Source organism: Balaenoptera ricei, chromosome 7 (assembly GCF_028023285.1).
Source record: "Balaenoptera ricei isolate mBalRic1 chromosome 7, mBalRic1.hap2, whole genome shotgun sequence".
Classification (NCBI taxonomy): domain Eukaryota; kingdom Metazoa; phylum Chordata; class Mammalia; order Artiodactyla; family Balaenopteridae; genus Balaenoptera; species Balaenoptera ricei.
The window spans coordinates 106,559,873-106,574,708 of record NC_082645.1 but is presented as its reverse complement, the minus strand read 5'-3'; the positions used below and the strand labels follow the sequence as shown (position 1 = coordinate 106,574,708).

The 14,836-nt window shown below is 41.2% G+C and overlaps 2 protein-coding genes across 2 annotated transcripts in view; both read right to left on the bottom strand.

Moving 5' to 3' along the window:
- MOGAT1 (monoacylglycerol O-acyltransferase 1) overlaps positions 1-11,562 on the bottom strand; it is a 28,153-nt gene extending 16,591 nt beyond the window's left edge. The window contains exon 1 of the mRNA XM_059928811.1: positions 11,221-11,562. Within this exon, the coding sequence (XP_059784794.1) occupies positions 11,221-11,314 (94 nt within the window). The 5' untranslated portion in view covers positions 11,315-11,562. The remainder of the gene's footprint in view (positions 1-11,220) is intronic.
- Positions 11,563-12,949: 1,387 nt separating this feature from the next.
- On the bottom strand, positions 12,950-14,605 carry LOC132368711 (glycerol kinase-like). The gene has a single exon (XM_059927436.1). The coding sequence runs from the start codon at positions 14,603-14,605 to the stop codon at positions 12,950-12,952; it is 1,656 nt and encodes a 551-aa protein (XP_059783419.1).
- Between the last annotated feature and the right edge of the window lie 231 nt (positions 14,606-14,836).

The following is a 14,836-nucleotide window of genomic DNA, read 5'->3' as shown; positions in this document are numbered from 1 at the left end:
TCTAATCATGAGAACATAATTAGGCAAGTCCAGACTAGGGGACATCCTACAAGATAATTAGCTGGGGCTGTTTTAAAAATATCAGTGTTATAAAAGATGAAAAAACAAATAAAAAGTATAGGAACAGGTCTAGTTTTAAAGGAAAATTTGAAGACAATTAGGGAAATTTGAATATGAGCCATGTATTAAATAAGATTATTGTTTCAATGATACATTTCTTGGGTGTGATAATGGAATTGCAATTATGCACAAACTCCTTGTTTTCAGGAAACACATTCTACAGTATTGAGGAATGAAGTGCAATGATTTTTACAACTTAATTTCTTACTTTCAAATGGTTCAAAAGCAACAGTAACAACAAACTGGGTGTGTGTCTATAGAAACAGAGAAAACAAACACTGAAAAATCCTAAGAGTTGGTGAATCTAGGTAAAAAGAATGTATACTGAACTATTCTTTAAATACTTCTAAATTTCCAAAATTAAAAGACGGGGGTGGGGGCTTCCCTGGTGGCGCAGTGGTTAAGAATCCGCCTGCCAGTGCAGGGGACACGGGTACGATCCCTGGTCCGGGAAGATCCCACATGCTGCGGAGCAACTAAGCCCGTGCACCGAAACTACTAAGCCAACGTGCCACAACTACTGAGCCTGCGCTCTAGAGCCCATGAGCCACAACTACTGAAGCCCACACGCCTAGGGCCCATGCTTCACAACAAGAGAAGCCACCGCAATGAGAAGCCCGTGCACTGAAACAAAGAGTAGCCCCCGCTCGCTGCAACTAGAGAAAGCCCATGCGCAGGAACGAAGACCCAATGCAGCCAAAAAATAAATTAAATAAATATATTTTAAAAAATAAAATAAAATAAAGAAAAAAAAGATGGGGAAATGTATGAATTATACATGTAATTGATAATAATGCATAATAAGTTAAGCACTGCTATTTGACTGGGAACAAGTTGGGACCTCACAGAGAGCCCTACATTTGCAGCAAAGTCTTCATCTCCAATCTCATACATACAGGGGGAATGATCGATCCAATGACCCACTTTTAGCTTCAAAGCTGCCTTCAGGTATCCCTAGTTTTATAGAAGGAAGTGTTCCAGCAAAATCAGGGATATAAATTTCCTTTTTTCATGAACTAAAGACTTTTGGCAAGGAGTGGTGGCCAGGTCTATAGCTTTTGGGTGGTGGAAGGTCCTTCAGTGCTTACGTGGACTTTTCCTACCTCTGCTGCCTCCAACCGTTCTGGCTTCAAGGGATTCAACCTGGATACTTAAAATACAAGAGAGTACAAATGAAAATGTATTGTAGTGTTTGACCCATGGCAAATGCTCCATGGATGTTAGCAGAATTTGAAAAGTAAATGAATCCTAACAACACACTTTGCCTGTGGCATTTCTTCAAAGACCTGATGTATATAAGTTGAAAAATTCCTTTAAGTTCTAGGTTTTAGTTTTCCTTCTTTATCAGTTTTTTTACGATTTAATAAAGTATTATTTATAATATGGAAAAATAATTGGTTAGTGAAACTTAAATAAAATAACACACAGAAAGCCATTAGAACAATGATGGTGCAGGAATTCCCTGGCAGTCCAGTGGTTGGGACTCCACGCTTTCACTGCCGAGGGCTCAAGTTCGATCCCGCAAGCCACGCGGTGTGGCCAAATAAATAAATAAAAGGAGAATACTTAAAAAAAAAACAAAAACAATGATGGTATGATGGTGGAAGCAGCTCTTCTGCCCCTTTCCTGTTTGCCCATTTCTGTTCCCCTCTAACCTTACAAGAACCTAATTATAGGAATGAGATCACTAAGCAATTGAAACTAACTCCTGACTTATGCTCTCCTGAATGCATACCATGCTTTGCCCAACCTGCTGATTCTTTTCCTAGATAAAAAGAAGTAAAAATGAAGAATTAAGCAGTTAAAAAATGACTAGCTCTCTACCGCCAACAGCCCCCCTAAGCAATCCTGCAGACAGATCACACGGGCAAGATAACATCTGAAGAGAGTCAGCCAGTCTGCACTCAATGGAGAACCCAACCTCCTGCCTTGATGATTCACTGAGATTCTTCTTCCTGCCCCCATTTTTCCTTTTAAAGACTATCATGGCTGAGCAGAATCTTCAGAGCTGGTCTCTGGACACGAGCCCACCTTCTTCCCAGATTGCCAGCTTTTCTGACAAAAACACCTTTCCTTTCTACTGACACTTGCCTCTTGAATTACTGGCTTACGAGCAGCGAGCAGCTGAACCTCGGTCTGGTAACAATGGCATCTAGGAAACTCTCAATAAATGTTAGCTATCAGCCACCACTGACTGCTTGAGACCTTTAAAAACACCAGTTTCATATGGCTCAACCCAATGTATTATTTGATTTATTTTCTAGCGCATATATTATTTTAATAAATTTTTTTAAATAGGTAAACAAGAGGAAAGGAATATGCCAAAACATTTACAATAGTTATCTCTGGATGGGAATATGGACTTTTTTCTAGTCTCTTCTAAAAGCTCTTCTACAGTTTCCAGTTTTTCTAATAACTAGCATGAACTACCTTATAATCAAAACTTATTTTAAAAAGATAAATAAAATGGTTCCACTAAAGGGAAAAAAAGAAACTAAACACTGCAGAACAAATCTACTTATGTAAGAATATTCTCATCTTTAACATGACTCTATTAAATCTGATGAGCAAACTCCATCAGAAAAACACTGTGAAAACTAGTGGAAGTTTACTTACTTGCATTAAGTAGTGACCAGTGACCAATTAAGAAATAATTTAAAATATTTAACTTGTATGTGTATCCTTTCCACTTGTATCCAAGAAGTTTTCATTTTTCCCCCTAGGAAAACTGTTTCTATACTTATTTTAGCCATTTAACATAGTATGGAGAAAGAAAACAACTGAGAGGCAAGCAAAATCCTTTAGCACGTCACATTCTTTTCCTTTTTATTCCTGAGGCATTGTATTTCAAAATATCAATCAGTGTCATCTGCTGAGTATAAGAATGTAAGTATAACATTCCTCTAATTTTTAAAATTCCTGCTTTAAGAAAACTTGCCTCCCAGAGTTTCTTAGGGCTAAAAGAAACATGGGGCTAAAAGACAAATCTCAGAACACTTTGCAGAATTTTTCAGCCTAGTATTCCTCATACGTGGGTCTGCTCCATACCGCCTTTAAAAAGTATTGCCGTACAAGGATCTGCATTTTTCTTGTTTAAAAGTGAATTCATTATTGGACCTATTTCTTTGCCTAATGAAGTCAAATAAATTATAACAAGGATCCAGTTGAAACCAGTCCCATTTTCATACTATTTCAGAAAGCTTTACATGCTGAAGGACAAAAGAAGCACAAATACTTTGTATACCTACAAACTGAAAACCACAGAAATAATCCACGATAAAAGAGGCACAGTAGTGTTTATGCAAGTCCAGGAATCTAGTATGAATCACTAGAGTGAATGTTAAAATGTGCTCCCTCAAAATTTTCCAGATGAAGGGAGACTAAAGAGATGTAACTACATACAACATGTGGATTCCTTTGCTATAAAGGACATCAGCAGGACAATCGCTGAAATATGAATAGGGCCTCTGGATTAGGTCAGAGTACAGAAACACTGTTATTTTTCTGATTTGGATAATTGTACTGTGGTTATGTAAGAGATATATATTAGGAAATATGTGCGGAAGTACTTAGGGATAAAGGGAGACCATGTCTGCAACTTACTCTTAAAGAGTTCACTTGATGATGATGATGATATACATGTGTGAGAGAGAAAGATAAAGGAAACATGGTAAAATGTTAACATTTGGGGAATTTGATGAAGAAATATAGAAAATTACAAAAAAAATCTTATAATTATTATTTTTGAAGTTACTGCAAAATAAAAAGTGAAAACAATTTTAAGGGCCCTCCCTGACACCTACAGAATCAAAATCTCTGGGGAATTTGCATTTTAACAAGTCCCCAGGTGATTCTTAGATATACTCTAAAGTTGAAAACTTCTGATATAAATAAAATCAACAGTGGAAGAGTCAGCATTTTTTGATGTCAAATTTCTCCAAATTAAACTATAAACTAATCTCAATCAAAAAGCAATTCCAATGAAAACCCCAGCAGGCTTTTTAGTATAAACTGACATGCATATGAAATGCATATGAAAATGTAAAGAACCTATAACAGTCAAAACAACTCTGAAGAAAAGAACAAAGCTTGAGAACTAACACTATCTGATTTCATGAATTATTATAAAGTCACAGTAATCAAAACAACATGGTAATGGCATCAAGATAGATAAACAGATTAATGGTACAGAATAATCCAGAAATAAATCCACACATATATGGACAACTGATTTTTGACAAAAGCACAAGCCCAATGCAGTAAAGAAAAAACAGCTTTTTTTTTCTTTTGAACAACAGAGCTGCAACAATTAGATTAAACATATGCCAAAAAAATGAACTTGGACCTTGTACGATATACAAAAATGAACCCAAAATGGATCATAGATCTATATGTAAAACCTAAAACTAAAAAACTTGAAGAAAATGTAGAAAATCTTTGTGAACTTGGATTAAGCCAAGATTTCTTAGATATAACACCAAAAACACAATCCATAGAGAAAATATGGATAAGTTAGACTTCACCAAAATTTAAAATTTCTGCTCTTCAGATACACAAAAGATAACCCATAGACTGGAAGAAAAAAATCTATGCAAAGTGTATACCTGATAAAGGACGTATATCCAGAAGAACACAAAGTCTCAAAACTCAATAATAGGAAAGCAAGCAACCCAATCAAAAATGGGCAAAAGATTTAAACAGGTACTTCAACCAAGAAACCATACAGGGACTTCCCTGGTGGCACAGTGGTTAGGAATCCGCCTGCCAATGCAGGGGACACGGGTCCTGGTCTGGCAAGATCCCACATGCCGTGGAGCAACTAAGCCCGTGAGCCACAACTTCAGAGCCCGCACGCCACAACTACTGAAGCCTGCGTGCCTAGAGCCCATGCTCCGCAACAAGAGAGGCCACCGCAATGAGAAGCCTGCACACCACAACAAAGAGTAGCCCCCACTCGCCACAACTAGAGAAATGCCGTGCGCAGCAACGAAGACACAACACAGCCAAAAATAAATAAATAAAACAAGTAAATTTATATTAAAAAAATGAAATAAGACTAAGTTAAAAGAAAGATTATTTTAAAAAAAAAGAAATACAAATGACAAACAAGCACATGAAAAGATGTTCAACATCGTTAGACATCAGGGAAATGTGAACAAAAGCTACAGTGAGAGACACCACTACACACCTGTTAAAGTTGCAAAGATTAAAAGGACTGTCTATATCAAATGATGGCAAGGATATGGAGCAACTGGAACTCTCATACGGTGCTGGTGGGAATGTAAACTGGTTCAACAACTTGGGAAGAAAGTTTGGCAATTTCTTAAAAAGTTAAACCTGCTCCTACCATAACATGATCAACCATTCCATTCCTAGGTTTACCCAAGAATAAAGAAAGTATAGGGCTTCCCTGGTGGCACAGTGGTTGGGGGTCCGCCTGCCAATGCAGGGGACATGGGTTCGATCCCTGGTCCGGGAAGATGCCCACATGCCACGGAGCAACTGGGCCCGTGCGTCACAACTACTGAGCCTGCACTCTAGAGCCTGCGAGCCATAACTACTGAGCCCGCGAGCCACAACTACTGTGGCCCACGTGCCTAGAGCCCGTGCTCCGTGGCAGGAGAGGCCACCGCAATGAGAAGCCCGCTCTGGCCGCAGCTGGAGGAGGCCCGCATGCAGCAACGGGGACAAAACACAGCCAAAAATAAAAATAAATAAAATAAATAAATTAAAAAAAAAAAAAAAGAAAGTATACACTCGTTAAGACTTGTAGGTAGAAGTTCACGGCAGTATTACTGATAATAGCTACAACCCAAATATTCATCAATAGATGAATGAACAACAAATTGCAATATATTCACTCACTAGAATACCACTTAGAAACAAAAAAGCTATGAACTACTTAATACACCTACAAAAGAATGAATCTCAAAATAATTATATTCAGTGAAAGAAGCCAGACCAAAAAAAAAAGAGTACATATGCTGTGTCTCCATTCATATAAAACACTAGAAAATGCAAACCAGTATTATGAATGACAGCAACCACATTAAGAAGTGGATGCTTGTAGATGGGGGAAGGAGGGGTTACAAAAGGGATATGAGAAACCTTTGGGGATGATGGCTATATTCACTACCTTAATTGTGGCAATATTTTTTTCGGGTGTTCATGTGACAACTTAAACTGTACACATTAAATATGTGCAGTGGGAATTCCCTGACAGTCCAGTGGTTAGGACTCTGAGCTTTCACTGCCAAAGGCCCTTGTTCAATCCCTGGTCGGGGGACTAAGATCCCACAAGCCTCACAGCACAGCCAAAAAATAAAATAAAATAAATATGTGCAGTTAACTGTTTGACAGTGTCACAATAAGGCTGCTTAAATAAATAAGTAAATAAATAGACCCATTCAGTAAAAGATCACAGTCTCACCACACGGTCTTAGGTAAGATACATACCTCTTGAGCTTCAGTTTTCTCACCGAAAAAGATAAACCTAATAATCCCTGCCACAAGGAGTTGTAGATAGGAGATGGTCAATAAATGTTGGCTCTCTCTTTTTCAGTTTTCCACTTTTCAGTTAGCAGGTTGGTAGCACACAAGCTAGTAAGTAATGTTTCAGTTTCTTGAATATTAAGATTGGAAGATAGGTGATCCAGCAATTCCACTTCCCAGCATTTACTGAAGGAAATGAAATCACTATCTGGAAAAGATATCTGCACCCCGCCATGTTCACGGCAGCGTTATTTACAATAGTCAAGATGTGGAAACAACTAGTGTCCATCAACAGATGAATGGATACAGAAAATGTGATATATACTACATATATGAACTAGAATATTATTCAGCCATGGAAAGGAAATCCTGCCATCTGTGACAACATGGATAGACCTTGAGGGCTTTATGCTAAGTGAAATCAGTGAGGCAGAGAAGGACAAATACATAATCTTACATGTGTGGACAAACAAACAAAACAAAAGAACAAGCTCATAGATACAGAGAACAGATTGGTGGTTGCCAAAGGTGGAGGTATGCAGGGGGGTCTGGGGGGGAGGCAAAATGAGTAAAATTGATCAAAATGTTAAAAACTTCCAGTTATAAGATAAATAAGTCCTAGGCATGTACTGTACAGCATGGTGACTATAGTTAATACTGTATTGCATATTTGAAAGTTGCTGAGAGTAAATCTTAAAGATCTCATCATAAGAGAAAAAAATGTGTAACTATGTGTGGTAATGGATTTTAACTAAACTTACTGTGGAAATCATTTTGCAATAGACATATATCAAATCATTATGTTGCACACCTAAAAATAATACATTGTTATAAGATTGGAAGACAGGCACTTAACATTTATCTCAAGGAAACAGTATTTGATTTCATGACTAAATGAAACATTCTGCTTTTTTTTTTTTTTTTTTTTAAATATATCCCAAGTGCTAATAGCTTAAACTCATTTCCTGATGGTGGAAAGAAAAATGCATTCCAAGATTTTGATTTAGAGACTTTAAAATACATAGTTAATAAAACTTCTCTTATCACCATTGGAAGGAGATACTACATCAACTCCTTACTTTAAAATAATTAAAATGGAAAGAAATAGGTAAGCGTTTATCCTGCCTTTACTGTAAGAATTGAATTGTAGGGTAATCAATGGCCCTAGATGATGAGGAAAAATTATTCCTGACATAAATTCTAGTTAATATGTGAAGAATGAATGATAGAATATGAAAATTACCATTTTGTAGTCCCAAATAAAACAGTTAATTTGGTCAATGATCATTAATGGAGACTAGGTGAAAGGTCAACGGTCAATAGGGAACTTTTATTTGCAGCATGTCAATTACCACCCCTCACATTTCTTCCTACCTGGACCCACTGACCACTCTTAGACACTAATAATGGGATAGCTAGACATTATGTGCATTCTGACATAATGCAACATGAGCACACAGCAGCACCTTGGAAAAGGACTTGCAAAAAGGTTTCACCTAAATCTAATCAAACCTTTAGCTCCAACTTCCATTTTAGAAGAAATACAGGGAATTGAGGAACAAGTTAACCATACAAAATAGCAATCAGAGAACTCCTGAAGGTGACACATCTTGCAGGACAGATAACCTGGCTTCTTCAATGCTTCACTGACAAGAAAACAAATGGGGGAAAAACTGTTCTAAATTAAAAACTAAATGCAACCCAGAGGGCTTTTTTGGATCCTGATTCAAGTAAGTCACACATAAAAGTGTATTTGGGGCTCAATTTTAGGAAATATGAATATTGACTTGGTTTAGATGATTTTAAGCAATTACTGTTAATTATGCTACATGGGACAATGTTACTATAATTATGTAAAACAATTTTATAATAGGCATACTAAAGTACTTGGGATTAAAATACAATGTGATTTGCTTTAAAATATTTTTGCAAAATAGGTAAAACTAATATAGCAAATTGTTAAAATAATTATAAATCCAAGTAATGGGTATATGGGAGTTTATACCCTTCTCTACTTTTCTGTATGTTTGGAATTTTTCATAATAAAATTTCCAAAATATATGATAATACAAAATAACACAAGTGTCAAATGCATGCAATAAGAGCATTTAAATGAATTGTCTGTCAAGCCACTGTAGTTTGATTCAAATTAGGACTGGTGGGCCATGTCTAAGTCATTAGTCCATTCATATGTGACACATAAGGCTCTACCACCCACCTTGTGACCTTGAGCAGTTACTACACCTCCAAGCTCTATCTTTGGAAAATGAGTACAGGGGTTAGCCCCTACCTCTAAGGTCGCTGTGGGGATTTACATACAAGAGTTGATACAAATAGGGACATGTGGGGTGGACCACTTCCCTTTTGGGTAACAGAGTGAAGACATTCAACCAGTACTTATTGTGTGCCTTCCATGGGCCAGGCACGTGCTGGGTACTCCCTCACTGAGCTTGTGAACTAGGATGTATCAGGGAGGAAATTTTCCTCTACCCTCCTATGTTCCTCTGGCTGATCTAAGAATTAAATTGACATGAGACAGATTAATGGGAGAAAATCAAACAAAATTTTAATAATATGTATGCCTGGGGGAGACCCAGGAAAACTGAGTAACTTGCCAAAATGGCCAAAACCCTCCCCTTAAATACCATCCTCAGCTAAAGACAAAAAAGGATATTGAAGGTGGGTTGAGTCAGTTATGGGAGGTTATCAGGAAAAGCACAGTCAGGAAGGGTAAGGTTTTATGCAAATTTAAGTCCCTGCCTTCTTCATTGGTAGGTTTCTAGAGATTTGGTCATCATCCTCTTCCTGGTACCGCAAGGGAGACACCCTTACAAATAGAGATTTCCCTTATAAATGTAAATGTTTCTTACAAAAGGGTAACTCCCACTAGGTTTTCAGAGTTTTTCCCATGTCTGCTGCTTCTTAGAAAATAACCAGCTTAAAATAATTAATATACCAAAGAGACATATTCTGGGATGGCAAATTCTGCTCTCCTACAGATGGCAATAGAGACCTTTCTCAAGTAACCACAGACATACACAAATACAAGCAATGATAAGGGCCATAGAGGGAAAGGACAGTGGGCTATCAGAGATGTGCTGGCTGATGAGCAAGAAAGTCAGCCTCCAGGTTCAAGGCATTAAATTGGACAGCGCAGTGGTTAAAGCAGGAACTCTGGGTAGAATATTTGGGTTTGCACGTAGCTCCTGCACCTCCTACTAACTGTGTGACCTTGAACAGTTCACTTCACCTCTTAGTTCCCTCATCTGTACAATGAGCGCAGGAAGACACAGTCCATACCTCATAGGGCTGTTGTGAAGATTACATGGTTAATAGTGTATGGTGCTTAGAACTGTAGAGGTAGATGGCAAGTGCCAAGCTGCAGCTGGCAGAACAGTACCTGACACACACGAAGCCCTAGATAAGTGTAGTTGTTACCTCAATGGTACTTTGGCCTAGAGCAAAACAAAGTGCAATGCTGTCTCAACAGTTTGGCCTAGGAGGACTAAATGAGTTAATTATTTGAATGTCCTTTTTTAGTAAACTCTAGCTGTACTTGGAGAGTTTATTAAAAAAAAAAAAAATCACGATGTGCAGGTTCCATTCTGAAACAAATGAATTCAAAATTCTAGGGATAGAGCCTGGGTATCTTATTTTTTAGAAATTCCTCCAGTGATCTTAATGTGCAGCCAGGGTTGAGAACCACTGATCCAGGCATTCAAAATGTAAAATGGTTTCAAAATTGTAAACCTCTACAGTGGAATGAATTTATTATTACTGTGGCCTGGACAGTGTACAACCCATGGTCTTATAGCACACAAATGACTTTAGCCTTCTGAAGAGTTTAAGTTCCCAGTAATTCCTGTCCTCTTATACCCCCTCCTTTTCCTTGACTCTCCCCATGCCCCCCCACCAAGAGCAGAACAAACATCCAGAGAAAAAGCTCGCAGATTAGCCCCCTGCCCCATCTAGTGACTGGCTCCTGTGCATTTCTATATGAGCGTAACTTGGGAACTGGCCAGAACACACTCTCCTGGGTCGAATTATTTACAGACAGAGGCCATCCAACCCAACCTAACGTGTGGTGCAGTCTTCTTTGCAGCAAGGTACCTTTCTGCATCTGGAAAATCTTAAACACGGAAAAGCTAACACAGATATTTGTTATGAGGGTGGGGATAAGGAAGGAATCAGGTTTCAAATCCTTGGGCATTGTTTTTCCATTTATGAATCGATAATTCAAGAAACGAGTTTATCTACTTTTGAGGGGCTTAAGTGCAATGTCCTATAGCTCGATTGGGTCGTGGTTACACTTGGAGGTATACATTTGTCAAAACTCATCGAGTTAAAATCTGTGCCTTTTACTGTGGGTAAAGTACACCTCGAGTCTGAAAAACAGCACAGGGGAAAATAAAGTCGGCAATCAGTGGCTTGCTACAAAGTTCACGTGGAAAGATGAATCAAAGAGGGGAGTCCTAAATTAGCTACAAATGCCCTCTGTGACCTGCCTGCTCTGGCTGACAAGGGAAGTAGTGATGTCCGGGAGGGGGGAGACGGAGCCCCAGGCACCGCGGTGTTTCGCCCGGATCTTGCGCGGCCGGGAGTCCTTACCGAGCAGAAGGAAGGACAGGACCCACTGCAGCACCGCCGCCGTCTGCAGCCGCCGCGCCAGCGGGATGTTGAGCGGCGCAAACTCGACCTTCATGGCCCGGCCGGAGCGAGGACTGCGCCGAGCGCTGCCGCCTGGGACCTCGCTGCTCCGCGGCGCTTGCCGGGTGTACGCTGCCTGCCGGCCCAGCGCCCGGCACCCCGGCGCAGAGGAGGCGGCGACCGCCCCGGAGTGGGCGCGGACTGGACTTAGTCTTGGGTGGGAGGGCGCGCCGGGGCTGAGGCTGGAGGCTGCCAATCACGCGCCCGGGCTCGGGAGCAGCTGCGGCGCCCGGGGCGCATTGGCTGGCGCGCCCGGGCGCAGAGGAGAGCGCGCCGCGTTGGGCACAAGGGTGGACGAGAGGGGTCACCTGGCAGCCTGCCAGAGCTCGGCGACGCGGGCTCCTGCAACCTCGCCCGAGACCTGGGATCTCCACCGGGCTCTGACCATTGTTCAGCTGGTCGATTACTGTGCGCTAGGCTTCAGCATCCGCCTTTAAACCCACCTCTTCCTCCGAGGGTGTCTGCAGCTGCGAAAGGGTTAGGATCTCCCACCAGCTGGAGGAAGGCGCAGGAGTTAGCTTCTCTGGAGCTTGGTACCCATCTGTTTGTTGGTCTGTGTTCCCCACACCACCCCCAAACTCTGGGGCCTCCTCATCTTTGTGTCTCAGATTTCTATCCGAATCCTGGAAAACTTTCGCTTATTCATTCAAAGGACATTTATTGAATACCTCCCACGTGCCGGGAACCATTCTGGGCGCTGGGAATACACTCAGTAACCAAGTCATTCATCGATTCTGCTCTCAGAGGGTACAAATAATGGGGGGGGGGGGGGGGGCGGGGTGGAGAGAAACATAAGGAAAATAGCCACACAATTGGGTGTGTAATTGCAAAGTGAAACGCTACTATGAATGAATGAGAAGGTTCTAGGACTTAGACTGGAAGGTCAGTCTCAGAAGAAGTGACCTTGACTTTAATTATAACAGTGACTCTAATTCAAGCAAAGGGAAGCACATGTGCAAAGGTCCTGTGGCTGAAACTCAAAGAAGACCAATATAGTGGGAGCTCAGGGAACAAGGAGGAGAATGGAGTGAAATGAGTCAAAAATGGTAGCCAAGGACCAGATCCTAGCAGGCTGTGTTTAGGGTTCAAGTCTTTACCCTAAGATTTGTCAGTGAAGGGTTTCAATTATGATGTGTTAAATAAATGGATGGATTCTAAATTGTGCCTCATGCTGTGAGCGCCCACTACTTTTTCTTTGTAAATCTTCCTGTATAGTTGACCAACACCAAGTGGCAGGTAGCTGTCAAGTCATTGCTAGAAGGGATCTGGAAGAGGGCAAAACAACAGAGTTGACTACCCATCCCCCCACCATGCCCCTTTCTCCTTCAACATTTTAATAGAAAGTTGGATAAAAATAACGACCACTGGGTAGTTCAGGGGAGTTGTTTGTGACTTTTTGTATGCAAAACTTGCGGTTGTTTTTTTTGTTCCTAATTGAGAAATCACTTTTTTTGTGTGTGCCGCATTTTCTTTATTTCAAGCCACAGGTCTACTTGGAGGGTCATGCAGCAAGTGGATTATAAATAAAATCAGAGTCTATGAATAGTGTCAGCACATTAAGAGACAGAATCACTGAATTCTCTTGTTAGGTAAAGAGCTCGCATCTTTGAAATCCATGAGTTGGTATTATTTATGGCACACCTGAGAGGTACCTTGCTCCGATTAACATTACCATGCTACTCACTATAAAAAAGCCCAAGGGTAAACTACTGAAGATGCTAGGGTCACCGTTTTCTGAAGACTGGGTGCTAACCCAACCCATGGACTTCATCACAGCTTTCTTCCATGTAGAATAACGAATTTCACTTTCCTTGGCGTTGATCTGAGGTTCAAACCGCTCCATCGTGACAGCTGACAAATCCTCAGGCTCGAGACTCCAAACGCCAACCCCTTCTGCAGCCCCTGCTGCCATGGCAGCTCCCAGGGCAGTTGTTTCAGGCATCAAGGGCTTCACTACTGGGATATACAGAATGTCTGCTTGTAGCTGCATAAGAATTTTGTTTTTGGTCATTCCTCCGTCTACCTGCAAATGGCTGAGTGGAATTCCGCAGTCCCGATTCATGGCATCCAAAATCTCTCGGGTTTGGAAACAAAGAGCTTCTAATGAAGCAAAAGCAATATGGCATTTATTGGTGAATTGGGTGAGCCCACAGATGATCCCTCTTGCACTGGGCTCCCAATAAGGTGCATATAGCCCTGAAAAGGCTGGGACAAAATAGCAGCCATAAGAGGAACCTACCTCTTTAGCAAGTTTTTCAATTTCCTCTGAGGTCTTTATAATTCCAAGATTGTCTCTGAGCCAGCGAACAACAGCACCGGCTATAGCTACCGAACCTTCTAATGCATAATGTACTGGTTTGTCTCTGCCGAGTTTGTAAGCTACTGTGGTCAGAAGGCCATGTTCAGAAAATATACACTTATGGCCTGTATTACATAGTAAGAAACAGCCTGTTCCATACGTGTTTTTGGCTTGTCCATCCTGGAAGCACAGTTGTCCCACCAATGCAGCAGATTGGTCCCCCAAACACCCAGATATTGGCACACCTTCCAAGGCCCCAGCTTTCATTAGGCCATAGATCTCAGAAGAACTCCGGACACTTGGAAGAATTTTCATTGGAACTTCAAAAAATTCACAGAGCTCTTTATCCCATTCCAAAGAATGAATGTTGAAAAGCATCGTCCTGCTTGCATTTGTTACATCCGTACAATGGACGCCTCCACTGGCTCCTCCTGTCAAGCTCCAAATAAGCCATGAATCAATGGTCCCAAAAAGAGCTCTATCTTCTTCAACTGCCTTTTGAACTTTTCTCACGTTGGCAAGGAGCCAACGAAGTTTCACTGCACTGAAGTAAGTGCTAAGTGGAAGGCCTGTCTTGGTCTTGACAAAGTTATTATTTACTGGAATGCTTTTACTAAGACTCTCAACGGTAGATTGGGTTCTTAGATCAAGCCACACCACAGCATTGTAGAGAGGTTCTCCAGTTAACCTGTCCCAGACCACAGTGGTCTCCCTCTGGTTACTGATACCAATAGCTTTTATGTTGGAAATATTGAGCTGTCCAAGTTTCTCACACGTTTTCTCTATACACTCATAGACGGACTGCAGGATTTCCTTAGGGTCTTGTTCCACCCATCCTTCTTTCGGAAACTCTTGTTTTATTTCCACTTGATGATGACTAACTAGTTCGGCTGTTTTTGGATTGAAAACCAAAAAGCGCGTCGAGCTTGTGCCCTGGTCCACTGCTCCCACCAACTGCCCCAAAACTGCTTTCTTCGTGGCTGCCATGAAACTCGCTTAGGTCGGCGGGAGGGCGATAGCGTCCCGTTTCCCGGGTGACGGCGGCGGGCGGGGGAGGGGCGGACGGCGAGCCGGGAGGGCCAGCCGGCGCGCGGTCGTAGAACGCAGTATCGGCAAGGAGCTTCTCGCCCCGCCCCTCCCTCTTCTCTTCTAGATTCTTCTAGATTTCTTTCCTGCACCTTACCCCACTGGTAGTGGGGATGCGTTGAGTACACACCG